We start from the raw sequence: 18580 nt of genomic DNA, 5'->3' as shown, positions 1-18580 counted from the left end.
AGTAAAGATATTATTTATCAGAATAGAACTTTAGAAGAAAAAGAAAAATTAATAGAAATAGATAAGAAAATAGCTTTAAGATGAATAGCTCAAAGCCAATCTTTTTTATTCTGTCATCATCTATCCAGTTATTGTTTCAAGATATAAATTTCTAATGTGCCAGCTACCACAATATTCTGTTTCCAAATACAAAAGGATTAGCAGAGGAATAAATCAGTGTGGCACCAGCACAGGAGTCTCTGGTCTTCCCAAGGAGACAATTACACATATGAAAGATTGTTTTCAGAGATGGATGACCCAGGAAAAGGTAGATGTGTAGACAGGCCATTTGAGGTTTTCCTTACTGCAGGAAATGACTGAAAAAAGAGATAAATCTTGGTTGTGCTTTTCTCAGTCACTTTCTACCAACATCAGCATGCAACATACTGCAGAATTTTGGAAAAGCAGAAATGGATGGTTCCGCATCAGTTTGGTCCCAGGTTAGCAACTTGAGTATTCAACAACAGAAAAATGGAATAGGAATAGCAACTAGACATACTGCTCTTAATTCATATTATTTAGGAACCAGATGGATGCAGACAGCAGCAGAAGTGTTCATGAATCTTTTACAAGTAGACAGAAAACAAAGCCATGAATTATGTGACTAGTTGAGGCTCTTTGGAGATGAAGCATTGTCTTTTATCTGGTAAGGATGTTGTTATTCTTTTCTGCTATGACAGAGACTGCTATTAGATAATATATTCCACATACCACAAAAATAGAATCTTTGCACTCCTCAGTCTCAGATGTACACTGAGCTAAAAGCCAGAAGGAAGAAGAAAATCCTAGAATTATTTTCAACTGAATTAATGTGACTGAGATTCTGAATACACATAATTGTACCTCTCCAGATGTTTGCACAAGCATAAAAAAGCCACACAGCAGTATTATAAAGAAAGGAAATGATCATGCAAACCAGTATTTGTCCTGGGGTCTTTTTTTCCCTAACTTTCCCCGTGTTGTTTTTCTGCTTTAGCTGATGGGAGTAGTCACCCCTTGCATCTATGGGGAGAGGGGTCATACCATCTTGTATTTTAAGCACAGTCTGGCTTACCATATCAGTGGAGAGAAACAATCCTTTGTAATAGACCGTACCACCCACTAACATCTAAACTTCCATTGTTCACTAAGTAAACTGGAACACATTTCGCTCAAAAGCCTGCATTCGGTACTGTGAATCCCCCTGCAAATCCTTGAACAACTTGTGTTTGCTACTTGTTTTCTTCACTCACTACTTTCTCCTAGAATCTTTACAAGAGCAACTGTTTATTTCTTAGCCTTTTCTTTTTATTTGTAACATTCCTTTTTGTTTACAAATCCTAAATCAGCTGTCGTATCTTTGAGTGGTTATAATATGCCTATAGATGAATAGGAAATATATTTATATGCAAAGTGTTATAACACACTTTTCCAGTTTTCTCCAATATTTTTAACTGAGTAAAAAATAGGTTTAAGATGATATAAGATACCCAAGTATGTTTCCTCAGTGCATTGTACGAATTTTTTCAAAGAAACTATTATTTTCTGAGATGGGCTATACAGAAAATAAAGAAGTGTTTAGAAAGTTACCTTTCTCACTACTATTTATTGAAAATTAGAATGTCCTGTTTGATCAATTACACTTATCAGCAATAGTCTGAATTATACTATATAATTTATTTTTTCCCAGATAGGATTGGAAAAGACAGGCTTTGCTCCAACTAAAGCACCAGGTATGTTCTGCTTATCCATTTCCTCAAAGTGTCATCTAAATTCTTAATTTATATTCCAAAATCTGTGTCAGGTTTCTGTCTTCCATCTTCATGAAACAAAAATTACATACTTCTTTCTATCATTTCAAGGATGAAAGAAGAAAAACATATCTTGCTTTATCTATTGGAAATTAATATCCTCAGCTTAATTTAAATCCCATCTCTTCAAGTAGGAGTAAGTTACCAAGTCACTAAGATCAAATCATCAAACCCCTTTGCCTCCCAAAAATAACACTGACATGTCACATCATCTAATCAAATCCTCTTTGCCTCCTGTGGCGGCTGGTAAACCAAACATGGTATGTGAACTACAGGGGAAAAAAAAAATAACAAGCTGATAACACTGATGTTAATGGAAAGTGCTTAACAAGGCAGGAGTTTTTATTAAACTTTTTGAACCCAGGCACTTATTATTGTGCTCCTTCCAACTGGAAGGAGGCAAGACCGACTCTTCAGCTGAAAAAAAGCTGTTCATTTACACAGCTTTTGTAAAAGCTTAATTTAATTGCATCTACACCTTTCCATGTGATGTGATTGACTTTTCATGCTAAGATATGACAACCACAACACAATTGGATGAAATTCCGTTCCCCATTTTCCAATTAAAGGCAAGCCAGTTATAAAATGCCTTTCAAAGAACTGTCAAGAAAAAGAAAAATATATATAAATATACATGTACTTAGATAGATTTACATATATATAAATTTACAGGTACTTAAACAGTTCACAAGGATCCTTGTCACCCAATAAGTTTTGAGTCCTCCCCACTACCAATGTATCCAAAGAACTGAATTTGAAAGAATTCCTGTTACCTGGAGACAGTTCTTTGGAAAAACTCACCCAGGCTTTAACAAATTAGGAAAGATGGAAAATCACTGCAGGCTTGAGGGTATTGCTAGTGGAGTTTCTACTATTTAGGAAAAAAATTCCTTATTCTTTGGGGAAGAAGGGCTGTTTTGTCAGTGATGACATAGTGCTGAGAGCATTTTTTACAAGGAGGAAAGTGCCTTCAACTGTGTCATTCTCTATTTGAGAGGAAATCAATGCACTTTACAGAGCCAGAGCCCTGTACAGTGAATTCAGAATGGCAGTACAATCTTTGATACATTACAACTGCTACCCAGAGAGGTAAAAGTGTTTTGCCAGCATTATCTGCTGTTCTGCTATTAGTTGAAATGGAGTGTAATTCTTGAAATCCTTTTCAAGAAGCTGTTGTTTATTTAGGGGGAAGGGTGTGGAAAATTTTGGCACAGCATTTTCAAGTGCAATCTTTATATTGGGTTTCTAAATAAGCTTGCAGGTATTACACATGCTTGAAAGAAGGAATAGTTTATATCAATAAAGCTATGTGCAAAGTTCCAGTAAGTCACGGATTTAGGGGAGCAGATTGCCCAGAGCAGCTGAGCTAAGGAGTAGCTCACCACTGCTGAAAACAAGAGGCTTCACTTCTGCCGCTCTGCTCAGCTACATGTTTCCATCCCAGTGACAGTTTTGAGAGGCACCAGGCATTTCTATGAGTTGATTCAACCCATAAGTTCCTTTTGCTGGGCTAGCCTGTGGCCAGGTCAGTAGACAGATGTATGGAGAGATCCAACACGAAACACAGGGGTAGGAAAACGTTCCTCTTGAAGCACAAGAATGCACCAGACAAGTGGCTGTGGAGAAGTCACCGTACCCATTTGTAACAGGCACCAACACAGACAACCTCACCACCACCTCCTGCTGTAAGCACAGCCAAAACCAAAGCAACTCATAAGTTTCTGAAACTTTCTGTTTGGACTTAGACTTTTCCAGTTCTCATGGAAGAACAGGCTTGAAAAAAGCAATCCATTTTGAAGTGCTGGAATTTTGTAACTGAGCCATACTGCTTGCTCCTCTGACATTACAGTCATCTCTTTAGTCACATCACTAAAAACAGTGCTTTTACCTGTTGTTATCTAAAATTGCTACTTTAAAAAGTGACAACAACATACAGAACACGGTGATTGTTCTTCCTTTAAGGCAGGAACATGATGCTTTAATGTTATAATTAGGCTATGGTGAGAAGGCAAGAGTCCATCAAAAAGCTCTGCTATCTCTAATTTCCCTGGCAGAGCTCCCTTGGACCTGCTGCAAAGTCTGACACAAAAATCAATGGAGGGAACTTTCCAGTTACCTCAAGAAAACCTAAATCACACTTTTATTAATTTTTCTGTCTTTTGTCTTTTGTATTCTCAAACATTTAAGCGCATTAGTGGAAATCTCTGGAATTCCACGTACTAGAAGTACACTTTTGACAAATTCCCCTGAAAAACTCTCATTTCAGTACTTAGCATCAATCATTCATGGTTCATTTAAACAGCAAAAATCCCCCAGGGAAACCATGATCTGCCTTTAGTTCATCTCTTCGATAAGTTTTATATTTTGTCAAGGATACTTTAATGAATGCACATAGATATGATTCAGAAATATCTAAGACAACAGAAGTTAGAGTAGTGAAACATAATGCAGCCAACAGAATTTCTGTCACTTTTCATGAGTGAGACAGCATTGCATGAAAACATAAATCAGCAACATTTTTGCTTAAGTCACATTTTTTGACAAAGATTTTCATGTGTGTAGTAAAGTGCCAATGCTAAGGTAAATGTCAAAGTAACTACTGCTTTGATACTTCAATTTTTATAATAAACCCATATATTCTTCCTATTACCATGCAGACCATTCTCCTCTCTAATGTGCATCTTCCACCAGATTGTTACCTGGGTCACTATTTAAAGCTGCATTCCTATCCTTCTGGACCTTGCATCAGGTTTCCAGTGCTTAAAAGAGCCTACAGGAAAGTTCGGGAGGGACTTTTTACAAGATCATGCGGTGATAGGACAAGGAGGAATGTCTTTGAACTAAAAGAAGGTAGGTTTATATAAGATATTAGGAAGAAGTTCTTTCTTCTGAGGGTGCTGAGGCCCTGGCACAGGCTGCCCAGAAGAGCTGTAGCTGCCCCGTCCCTGGAAGTGTTCAAGGCCAGGCTGGATGGAACCTTGGAAAAAATTATTCTGTGATGCTATTATATGATTCACTGTCTGGTGACAACTGAATTAGGTTGCAAAAGAACAATGTGCCAAACCAGAAATAATTCAGAAATGAGGTATTGAGCCAAACACCTATATTTGTTCCCTTGTAGCCTGGGTCACTGTGTTTCATCACAGAAAGCCACCACTTGTGATGGTCATGGCATGACTACTACTGTCCATTGTGATACTTAAATTAAGACATTAATAGGAGAAACTCCTATTAAAGGAGGTCTGAAAGGTGAACATGACAGTATATTGGAAGAAAATTTAGTTGGCATCTTTTAGTTCATCAGAGGACTGCAGGATGAGTCTGAATGAAGTTTTGGAACTGGAGAGACTTGTACCTTCCATAAGAACATGGCTCTATAACTTTTCTTTAACACTGTAAAGGAAATTCAGCTATGTAAAAAAAATTGTGATAGATTTAAATTGAACTGAAGTGGCATATCTAATTTTTATAGTCTAGTTACTGCTAATATAAAAAATTCATTTCTCCCAACAAGTAGGTAACTATAGCAACAAACACAATGCAACAAACACAACAGGGCTGTATGCAAAGGTGCTGAGGAACACACACACAAAAAAGTAAAAAACTTTACATTTATCTCAGGGTGGGTTTTTTATAGTTTTACCCTTCTTTACAGTTACCAATACATCTGTCAAGTATTTAAAATATCTGAAAATTATTAGTTTAGTAAAATATTATGGAGACAGTGAACAACTTTTGTTCACACACAATAGGAAGAATCCCATCCTCTCTGAAAACTGCAATCAAAAATAATTTCCAATTAAAATACTTTCTGACAAGAAGAAGAATATTAATTTAAATTTCAGCTCTAGGACGAAAGGAGAACGAGCAACGTCATGTTTCATTTTCTTCAGCCTGTCACTTCAAATCTCTTTTGAGGAGGACTTATTTCCAGATGATATAATTACAATCCTGAAATGGCAGATTTAAATATACATGACAGATGTTTATTAAATTGAAATACATTTGGAATAAAATTTGCTTCCCCTCCTCTTCACTGCAGAAGCAAAGGCCAGATTCTAGGCCCTCTCTTCTGCTGCAGTCCCTTAAAGCTGAAATATCTTCATGATTGTCAGTGGAATAATCCCGCATTTTAAAGACCATAACTCTTCTCCCCTACTGTGTATTTCATCTGCAGTGTGTGTTGCTTGATCCATCTAAATGTACTCTCAAACTTTATGCAAGGCAACATCCTAACATACATGCTACAAAGAAAAATTAAGATGGTAAGGGTGCTCAATTTTTATGTTGAAAATAACATCTCATCCAGGGCAGGCTGTGAGCCAGTATTCTAAAAATTATTAAATGACCAACGTTAGGCAACATAGTCTGAAAACATCATATGGTGGATGTCAGAAAAAGCAAAGTCAACATTCATAAATACTGCTTCATGGTATCATCAACCTGCAAGGAAGAATTCATATTTTAGATGGAGGCTTCTAGTTGAAGATGGTAGTATAATATGGTTCAAACTTAAAGAATTTATAAATCACTTTTCTGAGCAAACAGTATCTTCCTTTAAGAGTGATATATATATATATGGTCTTGAAGGAGTCATCCTATACCTGTTCTGGAGGGAGAATGATGCTTTATGGATTTCCTTTCAAGGAAATTGAGTTTCCTTTAAATAGAAAAAATTAAAGTCCATGACACGAGACAGATCAAGTAAGAGACGTCAAAAGCAAACAGTAAAAAGCAATCAGTAAAACTGAATTATACTCATAAACAACAGCATTTTGATCAGTCAGTGAAAGTGATCTTCCAGCAAGGAAAAAAAGATAATTTAGGGAATTTTCATAGCCATAGCCAAAAATCTGTATAGCATATATAAAGGAAAGGCTCAACCTCTGTGGTAAATTGAACTTCTTTCATTCTACACTAATCAACCAGAAGACTGAATGACTTCATTTATGCTTTAGATTTTAAGCTTTCAAAATGTTTTTATAGGCATAATATGGATGTAATGTCCAACACTTACAACTAAAAACAGATTCAAAGGCTGTCACCAGCCCCTCTGAGATGTTCCATCTATATTTTAATTAAGATTTCAATTTTCACACTTTACTTAATATATAGAAATGAAAAACAAATAAGCAACTGTTACAAATGAAACACTGGTGGATTCTCTAGTCCAAAAGAGAAGCAGAGGAGAATTTGAGTAAAAAGACTCTTTATGCTTATGCAAGCTTAATTCGACAATTTATCCATCTCCAGATCTCTTCAAAGGGATGTTTCTTCTGACATTTCTGTGCATTCACCTGTGTTTATTGGTTTTAAGAATTAAAATGCATGATTTATTCAAATATACCAACATTATTCACACTCTGCCTTCTCATTTTGCCTTTTAATTGAGTTACTGAGTATATAAACAGAAAAGTAAAAACTGATTATTATTCATGTAGACTAAAAGGGTTTTTTTTTTACCTTAAATAGAATTTTATATAGCAATAGTACAGACTGAGGACTATGGGATGTTGGCACAACTAAATAGAGAAATGCTACCTAATGCTTCATAAATGCCAAAAGAATGCCATTACACTGACAGTAAAACTTGAAACTTTCTCTCTCTCTTCCCTGTCATCTTAATTTCTGTAATTGTAATTAGATATGCCAGCACTAAGGACAGACACAATTAGGCAGTTTTTTTCTCATTAATGGTATTAAGAGAAAATCTCCTACAAGCCAGCATATTTTAAATAATTTTTGCTACTTTCTAAAAATAGAAACTCATAAAAAAACAAGAAAGATAAGAGAAAGCGAAAAAAAAAGTGAGAAAGATGACTCTGTTATCTGACTGACATTTCACAGAATCATAGAACAGTTAGGGTTGGAAAGGACCTTAAGATCATCTAGTTCTAACAGCCCTGCCAGGAGCAGGGACATCGCACACTAAACCATGGCTCTGTCCAACTTGGCTTTGACCACTGCCAGGGATGGAGCATTCACAGCTTCCCTCAGCAATCCATTCCAGTGCCTCACCACCCTTACAGTAAAGAGTTTCCTCCTTATATCCAATCTAAACTTCCCCTGTTTAAGTTTTAATGCGTTACCCATTGTCCTATCATTACAGTCCCCAGTGAAGAGTCCCTTCCCAACATCCTTACAGGCCCCCTTCAGATGCTGGAAAGCTGCTATGAGGTCTCCACACAGCTTTTTTGGTTTGATTTGGGGAATCAAAAGTAACACCCCACTGATGCCAGAGCAATTATTCCACAATAACAGCACCGGGAAATCCAAATTATGTTAGCAGAACATTAGACATAACCACGTGTATATTTGACAATTCCTTTTTTGTATGTTTTAAGAAAGTAAAAATAAAAATAAAAAATTAAAAAATTAAGGAATCTGGAGTCTACAGACTCCAGATTATAGCTATAAAACCATAAGCTATATTATTTTTTCCTTTTTGCTATTAAACAATAATCTAAAGGGTTTCTTTTGAGAAGCTGACCTAATCCCCACTTCTGGCACTGAGTAATTTTCTCACTTGCCAACACAACATATATGTTTGGTGGATTTCCAGCAATATTGGAGTTCAGTGCTCACTACAGTCACAAGTATGTAAGTATGCATTTGATACTGATATTGACTAAAAGTATAGGTGTGAATCATTTGGTTTCCAAAGCTTTATGTATTCTGAGAAGAGAAGGAGTAGTGATTGATTTTGATACGAAGGTGCACAAAACTTTCTCTCCTGAAGCATCTCTGGAGTAATTCATAGAGTTCCGAGTACTCTGAGCTGCAGCTCAGATACAAATAAGCAATTTTTTCCTATAGTGACTTTGAAGTAATTGCATTTACTTTTCAGTACTAACTCTATCTGAGTCATGCTGGTTGTAAACAAATGTTTTCATTTTTACTCTCTTAAGTACCTAGCATTCTGAAAGTATTGATACTCAAAAAGTTTATTTTTTTTTCAAATACACTTCCTTACTACTTCTATGGCAAGGACTTAATTTCATCCCACCAGCAAAACCTGTTTGGAAACCAGGGTTATTTGAAAGAAAATAAAGATGTATTTGGATTAATCAATAGGAACTTCCTTCTACTTTTGTAGTCATAGTCCTTAGCCTTAAGAAAGAATTGAAAAATATGGGCAGTGAGAATCTTTCACATTTTTATCACCTTTTGACCTTTCCAATCCTTGCTCTCCTGAACTGAAAACATTGCCTTAGACATCTGCAAAATAAATGCTGTGTCTCCAATATGGAATGCCTAATTTTTATAATCTCACATTATAGCTCAATTTTAGTGATCATCAGGTCCTTTGTACTAGCCGGATATGTACCAGCATCTACTAATTAATCAGCTCTCTCCAAAAAATCTGCCACTCAAAACTTTTGTTATGAGTACAAGAGTTAGTCACTTGTCACACTGGGATTTTAACACATAAACAACAATAAAGCTAATATTTCTTTCAGTTTTTCTATAAAGAAACTTGAGACAAAAAAGGATAACTTTCAGTTATCAGCCTCTATTCAAAGTACATGGGCAGCTGATATAATTCTTTGTGTCACTCTTGGTAAGTAAGTGTCTTAAAGATGACGTTTTTAAAATCTATTTTCAGCACAGCAGTGTCAGAGAAACTTGAGATGTTTAAATGAGTGGCATACAGACCATCAGGAAACTACCTGTTATAGAAGGGAGCGTTACCAAAACTCCTAACCCAAAACATGAAACAGAGAATATAAATATTTCCCAGTGCAACTAAAGAACTGTAAGTTTAAAAAAAAATCATAGTCACATCTTCTTGTGGAAAATATGGATCTTTTCCAGAAAGTAAACTATTATAGGAATGTATATTTTATAAGTCATCAATATTTGAGAATCACGTTTTTCATACTATGGTGGATAACATGCTAGAGGAATGAAAAGCCAGTAACTTATCTAATAAATAAATCCAAGATCCTCATGAAGAGCTGGAAACGCTTTTTCTTCTTCCCTCAGGATCAGAGGGAACACAGAGAAAGAAAGTAGAAAGATTCCTTTGATACTTTGGTTGGGATTTCGTGTTGTTCATCTACAGAGAGGAGAGAAACATGTACTTGCAAAACCTCTGCCTGTTAAGTGGTTTTATTTTACCTGCAATCTCCATTTTAAAAAGCTTAGGTGTATATATAGCAATCGCCCCAGTTTATATCCAATGAAATTGTAAAAGGACAACTACACATAGATGCTGCCCAGCAGATCTGGCAGGAGGATAACCTGGAGTTGGTAATGGCTAGGGATTCTACCTACAAAGCTGTCAACAGGCCTGAGTTTAGGGCTACAAAGGAAAACCTGCCGAGGCCTCAGCCACCTGCACTGCAGAGCCAGTGCATGAATGCAAGGGATTTCTAGTGATTCCTGGGGTCTCACAGGCAGTCATGCTCAGTTCAGACTGAGAAAGGTAAATGTAAGCCAGATAGCCTGTCATTTACAAAGAAAGCAAACGTGTTTGCTCACACAATGGTTTTATTTTTCCCCAGAGGTAGTATTCTTACATGTCATGCTTAATGTTTTGAAGAAAAGCCATCCAGTGATTTATCTGCTTTGTGATCTTGATATTATATTCACTGCCCAGAGTCAGTTACATTATGCTGAAATGGCTGCTTGTGAGGTTTCTTCACAGGTCTTTATAGAAAAGAAAATCTGCTCCTTATTACTGTAAAATAATTTATTTTTTTTAAACAAAATCTGACTTTCAAGCTACATGTTGAATTAAATGAAAGTAGGTACAGATAATAACAATATAATGAAAGATTTGCGGAAATTCTGCCACTACGGCTTTATGCAGATCAGGCTTTTTTATTTTTTTGTTAAATGAACATTTTTTCTTAATGTACTGGCACTGGGAATCTTCATTATTCCTAACCTGAATGGTACTACTGATATTTTGACATAGCATTTTTACATTTATTTATTTTTTTTGCACAGACTCTTTCAAGATTAAAGAATGGGTTAGCGAGCTTTCTCATCAAAAACATAATAGGAATCAAACTAAGAACTACTAGTACATCTATTACAATAAGATTCTTTTTCACTGCAGACATTTAAACCCAAATGCTGGAAAGTTTGTCATGACCTTAATTTTAAATAAGAGTTCACATCTCGCTAACACTTTCCACCTCTCTGTCCATTTGTCCATAAGCTAGCAAACATTATGACTGGAACTTTTCTTCTAATTTTTATTCTTTTTTAATATTTGAGATACAATGGACTATGGAATCATCTCTGAAAAGAGACCAAAGACCCACGAATTTTTCTCTGAAGACCCACTGCTCCTCACATTTACAGGCACCAGAAACCAGAGTATGAGAAATGCATTAATCCAGGGAAATGGATGAACACTTTATTTATCTTGTATTTTAAGCAGAAAAGAAATATGAGATGTCGTCATATCTGTCACTAAAAAACCCCAAACCAAAAAAATTGAGGTCCGGCTATGGAATTTGCTGTATTGAAAAACAAGTTAAAGGTGTGCAAGTGGGAATTCTGTCAGAGAAGACAAGACAAAATGATACAATTATTCTCAGTCAGAGCTGATGTGCTCCAAGGTATACTTTTCTACACAATCACTGTAAATATGAATATTTTAGAGGTTAATATGAAGATCAAATGTAGAATGCATTTTCTGAAAAGATTAATATCTTTTCATTAAAAATGAGAGTGTACTGTTGGTTCAGCATTTGCATTTAAATTGAGTAAGTAATAAGTACATTCACTGCTTAAGACACCTATCTCCAAAATGGAAAGTATGGATAAAGAGAGTAGTGTCCATCTGCATAAGTGGACAAGCTTTTTTTATTTTCTTCTGCTACCCCTTCAGAGAACTTAAGCCCTATCAACAGAAACACTGTGATTTACTTATCACAGCAGACCGGGTTGTGTACCTTATAGAACATTTTGGCAAGCATTCACTTCATGCGAGCAACATATTGGTGGATATGTATTGGTGGGTTGCTGTTGACTTGAAAAATTGCTAGGCACCATACAGTCATTCATCATTGTACAGACATGAATGGGTATTTGCTAGTTGTTATACACTGCTTTTAGTTGCAGTCATTGTTTGAAGTCTAGAGCCATCCATTTAAGCAGGAGGCTCAACCATCTATTACATTATTCCAAGTGTTCAACAAACATGGGCAGGATGGGCTAATGTAACACCATGTTTCTTGCTGCTTATGGCATAAGGCTTTCAGCTCCATGTTTCTAAGTAACAAAGAGAGGTAAAAGGATATATGGCTCAAATAATGGCAGGTTGATGCTCCAAGATTTGTTCAATTGATTACAGAATATAACACTTGCTGACTGAAATGGTGGCATGACACGCATGGGCACACTGAGAGTCTGTCCCATTGGAGAACACATTTAATTTGACTGAATCCAGCCTAGGATTTCTCAGAATCACAGAATACTTGAATTAGTTTTCTTGAGATATTTAAAAACATATGTGACACCATACAGTCAGCATGTAGGAGATATCTCAAACTATTTGTTAACTTCAATGCAAATTAAACACAGACATTCCTATACAAAGCAAAAGCATATTACTCCTCAAACTGTGAGAAATAAATATTTCACTTAAGCAACTGTGGTGGCAGCTTTCTTCTATTACTTTAGTCAGATAAAATTCATAAAATCTTACAGCTGCTTTCCTGCAGAGCAGAGGGGTCTAACACTGACAAAATAGCATTGTGGGTAAGCAGAAAAACCGATTACCAATCCATAATGGAAACTTAAGAGTTGATTCTACAAAAGTACAAGTGTTATCTCCTCCTATGCTCATGAAGAACATTATTTTTCTTTCACTGCAGGGAAGTGTCACTTTGAAGTGGACACTTCATCCCTGAAATACAGAATTCAGGACATTTCCTCAATGTTTCTTTCTTCTTTTTTTGATTCTCCTTTTTCATCACCAATCCCCATCCCCCCATTTTTCTCTATTTTGGGTCATTTAGTCCACACACTTTGATGGAGGGCATCCTTCTCTGAACTTATGAATCAAAATGTATTCTCCAATGAATATCTGGAGGTATAATTTGCCCCCTAACACTCTTCAATCTTTATTGCTGACACATTCAAGGATGCCTAATTCCCACAAGAAAAAAAAAAAAACAACCCACATTAATCTTTAAAAACATGTCTTTACCTTTCCTTCTTAAAATGAAAGTGAATGCTCTTTGAAATTATCAAGTTTTGCTTAAACCCTGAGGATCATGCACTTTAGGAAACAAATTTGAATCTGAAAAGTTTGTAAATAAAAATATGCTGGTGTATAAATACAAACCCTGCACAGTGCTAAATATTTCCATGGAGGCATGAAGCACCCAGCTTCCCTCAGCAGATGTTAATAGAAATCAAAAGCACTCAGCAGCTTCCTGGATGCAATCTGTGGGATTCCCACATACACTTTTTCTGCATACTGGAGATAACAGTTTTTTTTGGTTCATGCTTTTGTGGGTGATACTATAATATGAAAACAACTCCAAAACAGACACTGGCATCTATCCATGATAAACCAAGCACCCATTCAATTACTAAAAATAATTAAAAAAAATAAGATAATTTGGGTATCTGAAAGCAGACAGACAACTTAAAAGACTTAAGATGACCTTTCTGTTTCTAGATAGTGCAAGAAAGCAGCCCTTAAGAGAGAGTGGTGCCTTTCACATTATGCATTCCTTCTGCTACTTTATGCAAAAAAGAGCTTTGGAACAGCCTTTGAAGGAGAGGTCACCTAACACACAAGGAGCATTCTCATCTCCATACCCTCAATTTAGCAAAAGACCCAATAAATGTCAGTCATGGAAAAAGACATTTTGAAGGCTTGTAGGAATTTAACAAACTTGACTTAATTTTGAGCTGATCCTCTGTGGCTAAAAGAAAAACATGTCCACAGTTGCTGTTCAAGTAGAAAAAAAGTTAATTTTTTTTTTTAAATTCTGTTTATTTTAAAAGTGTCTACTAAGAATTTACTCCCATTCTAAAGTATTAGCAGGAAAAAAAAAAAAAAACAAAAAAAAAAGAAGTTTGATTTGATTTCATCTCCTTAAAATAATTAACCTAGATGTTTATTTAACATCTAAATCCTAAAATTTCAGTTATTCAGCTGGGCTCCTTGAGTTCCCAAGACAACCAAATGTTATTTTCTTTAGGGTAAATACCTGTATTTTGATTCTTTGCACTGAAACAAAAATTTCTAAGGCTATGCCATAGCAAACTCTCTGAAAGTGCTGAAGCATGAAAACATAAGGACTATACACTATATGTGCAAAACTCACCAGATGCTTTGCATCTTCACATATTAGCATCTCCCACTAGGCAATACCCCCAGAATCCTGCTCCCTCTGATGTACAAACATGAAATAAATTATGCTTAAATTCATTTCACAAAAGCTTAAATATCGAAGCAGTAGCATAACTTATTAAAAGAGGTGGAAAATATGAGTAATGAATGTTTTAACATACTTAAAAAACCCCAGAGTTCATATCAACCTATGGTGTACAGAATATACACATGATAAATGAGAAATAATTTTCTCTCTTTTCCATGCACATCCTAGAGAAGTTTTTACTTTAATTTAGCTTCTTACTTGGTGATAAGGGCTAAAGCAGTTTTAAACAGTACATCTACAAGGAACAGCTAATAATTTTTGACTGTTACTCACTTATTAGACTCAAATAGAAAATAAATAGAGCTAACAAAACCAGAAAAATCACAGACAGTTTACCCAATTTGGAGTTTAAGTAAAATCTAGGAGAAGCTGCTTCTCATGAATAACCAAATTCACCAGGACTCATTTTTTCAGTCTCTTCAGCTAATTCCCCAGCAGAAATGCACTTTTCCCTCTTCCTCCTCCTCAGATAAATAACTTGAGTACGCCTTCATGATCTACACCCAGTTGTTAGCAAACAGAGCTATCAAACCCAAGTCATGAAAAAGGATCAGCTGAGTTGTTTAATATCTATTCTCTTTTCCAAGCAATGGAAAACGTTGCAAAAATTTCGCTGTTCCTTATGTGTGTCTAGTACAATACATTTTCTGCTGAGATGCTATGAGAGAAGGGTAAGAACTGAGGAGATAAAAGCATTGCTGCCTCCTGTTCACAAACACTACTGCACTGAGTCTTTTTCCAGCCACCATTCTATGCCTCTGTTTACCTTTTCTGGTTTCTGATATTATGTACCTATTGGCAATGCTCTTAGGGGAAAGACCATTTCTTTCTCGCATGTTTCTACAAGGCACTTCTTAGAAGATTGTGATAAATAGCCAAAGCACTTTAGATCTACAAAGGTTCACCACAGAACATATAATAACAGTAATAACAGCTGATACTCCCACAAAAGAGTAGCAAATAGTAATCTTTTCTGCCTACCACCTTTTCAGCATCACCTTCAAGCCTGGTAATATGCAGATACTTTATTCCCTAAGCAGTAGCTAGACAGAGGTTTCCTCCCAGTGTTACTTCAGTCTTCATCCACTGGAGGCAGACAATTCTGTTGCAAACATTCAATTTCATGAGCTACATGGATATACATAAGGGTTAATTATATAGTATCAAGATCATGCTGGTACCCAGAATTTTTCAGGTTAAGACCATGAGGCGGCTTGTTCCTAAAAGTTGCTATTAAGCTTTAAAGTAGAAGACAAATATCTTTGACCATGGATGCCTAACTCGACAGATCTAAAAAAGGAGGCATGACTAACAATTTCTACACAAAACATGTAAGCAGAAAGGGGGAGAAGAGGCTGAACCCACAAAGATGACTGAGAGTACAAGACAGAGCATCTTGTAAAAAAAAGGAGAACATCTTCCCAAGCCTCTTACCCAATAAGACAATATTAGATTGGACTTAAACTGCAGATAATGCTCTGTTTAGTGGTTTTTTTTGTTTTTTTTTTTACACAGCCCTACATTTTGGCTCATAAAACATTTGCAAGAACAACACAAATGTCTTTGCAGATTCAACAAGACTGCAGCTTGTCATGCTGCTTTCAAAGTGAAGGTATTGAATCAAGTATTATTAAAAATCATGAGGAAGTCACATCTTGCTTACAGGATATATTAGCCAGCCATACTACCTGTTCAATTGAGGCCAGCCTTCTTGTATGGAGACAGCATCATTATTTCATGAATCACCAGTGACCTTTGAAAGATACTAGGAAAAGCAGGCTTGTTCATTCCCTTCCATTGATTTTCTAATTTTGAGTAAATTGGTTTAACCTGGGGAATGGTTATCTATTAGGAATAAAAAATACCCAAAACTGACTTCTAAAAACAGTATAAAGCTTTTGAACTGAAACAATGAATTTAGAAGGGAGACTTCAGGCAAAAAGGTAATGATTATATAAATCTTAACTTGGGCCTGACTCTGTGGACAGCCACACAAGTATGAAAGAATTTGAATCTCTTTAAACTTAAGAGACAGATCTACAGGCCTAGACCTTTGTTTTACTACACTGTGTACCTGGAATGTGTGTCTGGTTTACCTATTAAATGTCTGTTATTACAAAAGCCTTCGGAAAAAAACTCATCTAAAATGGAAAGTGATATGGGCATCATTTTCATCTGATTAAAATGATACATAATGTGCTGAATATTGAGAACATTGGACAGTCATGAATCTAACCAACTTAGAAGGCAAGTTCAGTAAATTAACATACACTTCAAACAGCCTGCAAGGAAAGAACCTGATCATCTCCAGGAAACTTAGAACACACAGGGCTACATCATAGAAGGGAATGGTAATTCATAGGGTAACTCTGTAGGGTCATTGTTGTATTAGTGCCTGGAATTTATATACTTTAATAAGTAGACCTTTGTCTAAACAGATTTGCTTTACTTTGCTGTCCTCTGAACATGGAATAGTCATACCTAAGTCTTCTTTGCTATCAATTTATACCGTATAATAAACATAAATTACGGCACTATGGTAATTCACCTTAAAAACAAATTTTTGCCCATGGGGTTCCGAGTTAGTTAGTCCATTAAGCCCACTCAATAAAATTCTGGAAAAGGATTTAAGCCACCAAACTCTAACAACCTCATAGCAAGCTATATGCACAATTAGGTTTGGGGATTTTTTTCCTCCTTTCAAGCACTCAGTTGGCAACTATGATTTGAATTCCACTTATTCGTGAGATCTTTGCTCTTGTCATCCAACACTATGTCTCGCCCAGGCATTATGAGCTCCTAGACTCATAAATCTTGATCTAAGTATACAACTTCTTACAAAACTTCTTACAAAACTCTTAAGACTCCTCAAAGTTGTGCATTTGAACCCCCACCCCCATAGTGCTCTGTACTTCTTTTCACATCACAGAAGATTACAGGCACAAACATTAAAATATCACACTGGCTATAAGAAAATAAGAAAATGTTCACCTACCTCACGATCCAACAGTGCAGATGATACCACCGTAACAATATCTCCCTTTTCTGGGTCAATAAAGAACATATTTGGAGATGGCTTGTCAGGTGTCTGTTTGAGGATGTCATACCGGATAAGAGCATTGTCTGTGTTAGCATCATCACCGTCAACTGCTGTTATACGCATCACAGTCGTTCCTAAGGGAAAGATGGACAGATAACAGATTGGAATTAGCCAGAAAATGTAAAATTATGCTGCCTTCACATGTGAGAACCAGATGGATGCAATATGTAATTATCTCATCAAGACATCAAAGTAGTTTCACCTGATAGTTTGTACTTGTATCTGTTACTTTGCCTTCTACTAAGCCAACAACAAGACCAGTGTTTCTTGTTTGCAGCTGACATATGACTCTAACATAAGTTCCCCATATTTGTTTGTCTTATAGTCATGCTTATTAATCGCATTTCACTAAATTAATTATGGATTCCTTTTTTTCACTTTAAATTCTACAGGTTTAAAGTCTTCAGGATACATATGATCAAGATGACTGCTGAAAGAAATGTCTCTATTTTCACTTTGAAGTCTTGTACAGCTGCAGAATTGGTTGGACATTATAAATTCTGTCAGTAAGAAATTTTCTAATGATTAAAGCCTACCTTATTCTTATTTCAATTTGTGCAAATTTATGGGCTTATTGTGTCAGCCGCAATCCAAAAATACCCAAACACCTCTATTGCTAGGCTAATCTTCAAGTGATTAAACATTTTTTTTTAACATGAAGATCCTGTAGCACACAGTTCTGCTATAAAGTACAGTAAGGCAAATGATAATAACTGCAGATTCCTAAATTATATACAGGGGAAAAACCCCACTCTTCTACATTACAGTTAATGCAGATGCTGACAATTCTCTGTTTAGCTAGTGGAACATATACTTCTGCAACTAGTAGAACAAAGGATCAAGTCTTTTACTCTCTCTTAAGTAGGCACACTAGAGGTTCACATAACCTATACAAATCTGTCACATCAAACTTTTATTTGCTTTGTACAGTACATTGAGAACCAAAGAAAATTAGTAATTAGACACCTGGGTTGGCCTGTGAGATATTCATTCCTAGACCATTACAATTTCTTCATGAGTTCATTTGTATGTTTAAATGTAAGCATTATAAAACAACCAAACAAACAAAATAAACAAAAAACAACCAACCAACCAAAAAAAACCAATGCAACAACAGAAAAAAGAAAAAAGAAACCAAAACCCCTAAAGTAGTATGTCATTATATCAAAATGAAAATATTTCTGTAATACTGAGCTAAAGAAAGAGTAAAATCCTACCTACTAAGAAAAAAGTCA

The 18580-nt window shown here is 35.8% G+C and overlaps 1 protein-coding gene across 3 annotated transcripts in view; it reads right to left on the bottom strand.

Moving 5' to 3' along the window:
- CDH13 (cadherin 13) overlaps positions 1 to 18580 on the bottom strand; it is a 510139-nt gene that overhangs the window by 144841 nt on the left and 346718 nt on the right. For all 3 annotated transcript variants that reach the window (XM_031051836.2, XM_031051835.2, XM_031051834.2), the window contains one exon: positions 17241 to 17419. In XM_031051836.2, coding sequence (XP_030907696.1) covers positions 17241 to 17419 — 179 coding nt within the window. The remainder of the gene's footprint in view (positions 1 to 17240; positions 17420 to 18580) is intronic.

The sequence above is a fragment of the Melopsittacus undulatus genome, chromosome Z (genome assembly GCF_012275295.1).
Source record: "Melopsittacus undulatus isolate bMelUnd1 chromosome Z, bMelUnd1.mat.Z, whole genome shotgun sequence".
NCBI lineage: Eukaryota > Metazoa > Chordata > Aves > Psittaciformes > Psittaculidae > Melopsittacus > Melopsittacus undulatus.
The sequence above is the reverse complement of the archived record's forward strand: the minus strand, read 5'-3'. Positions and strand labels throughout refer to the sequence as shown.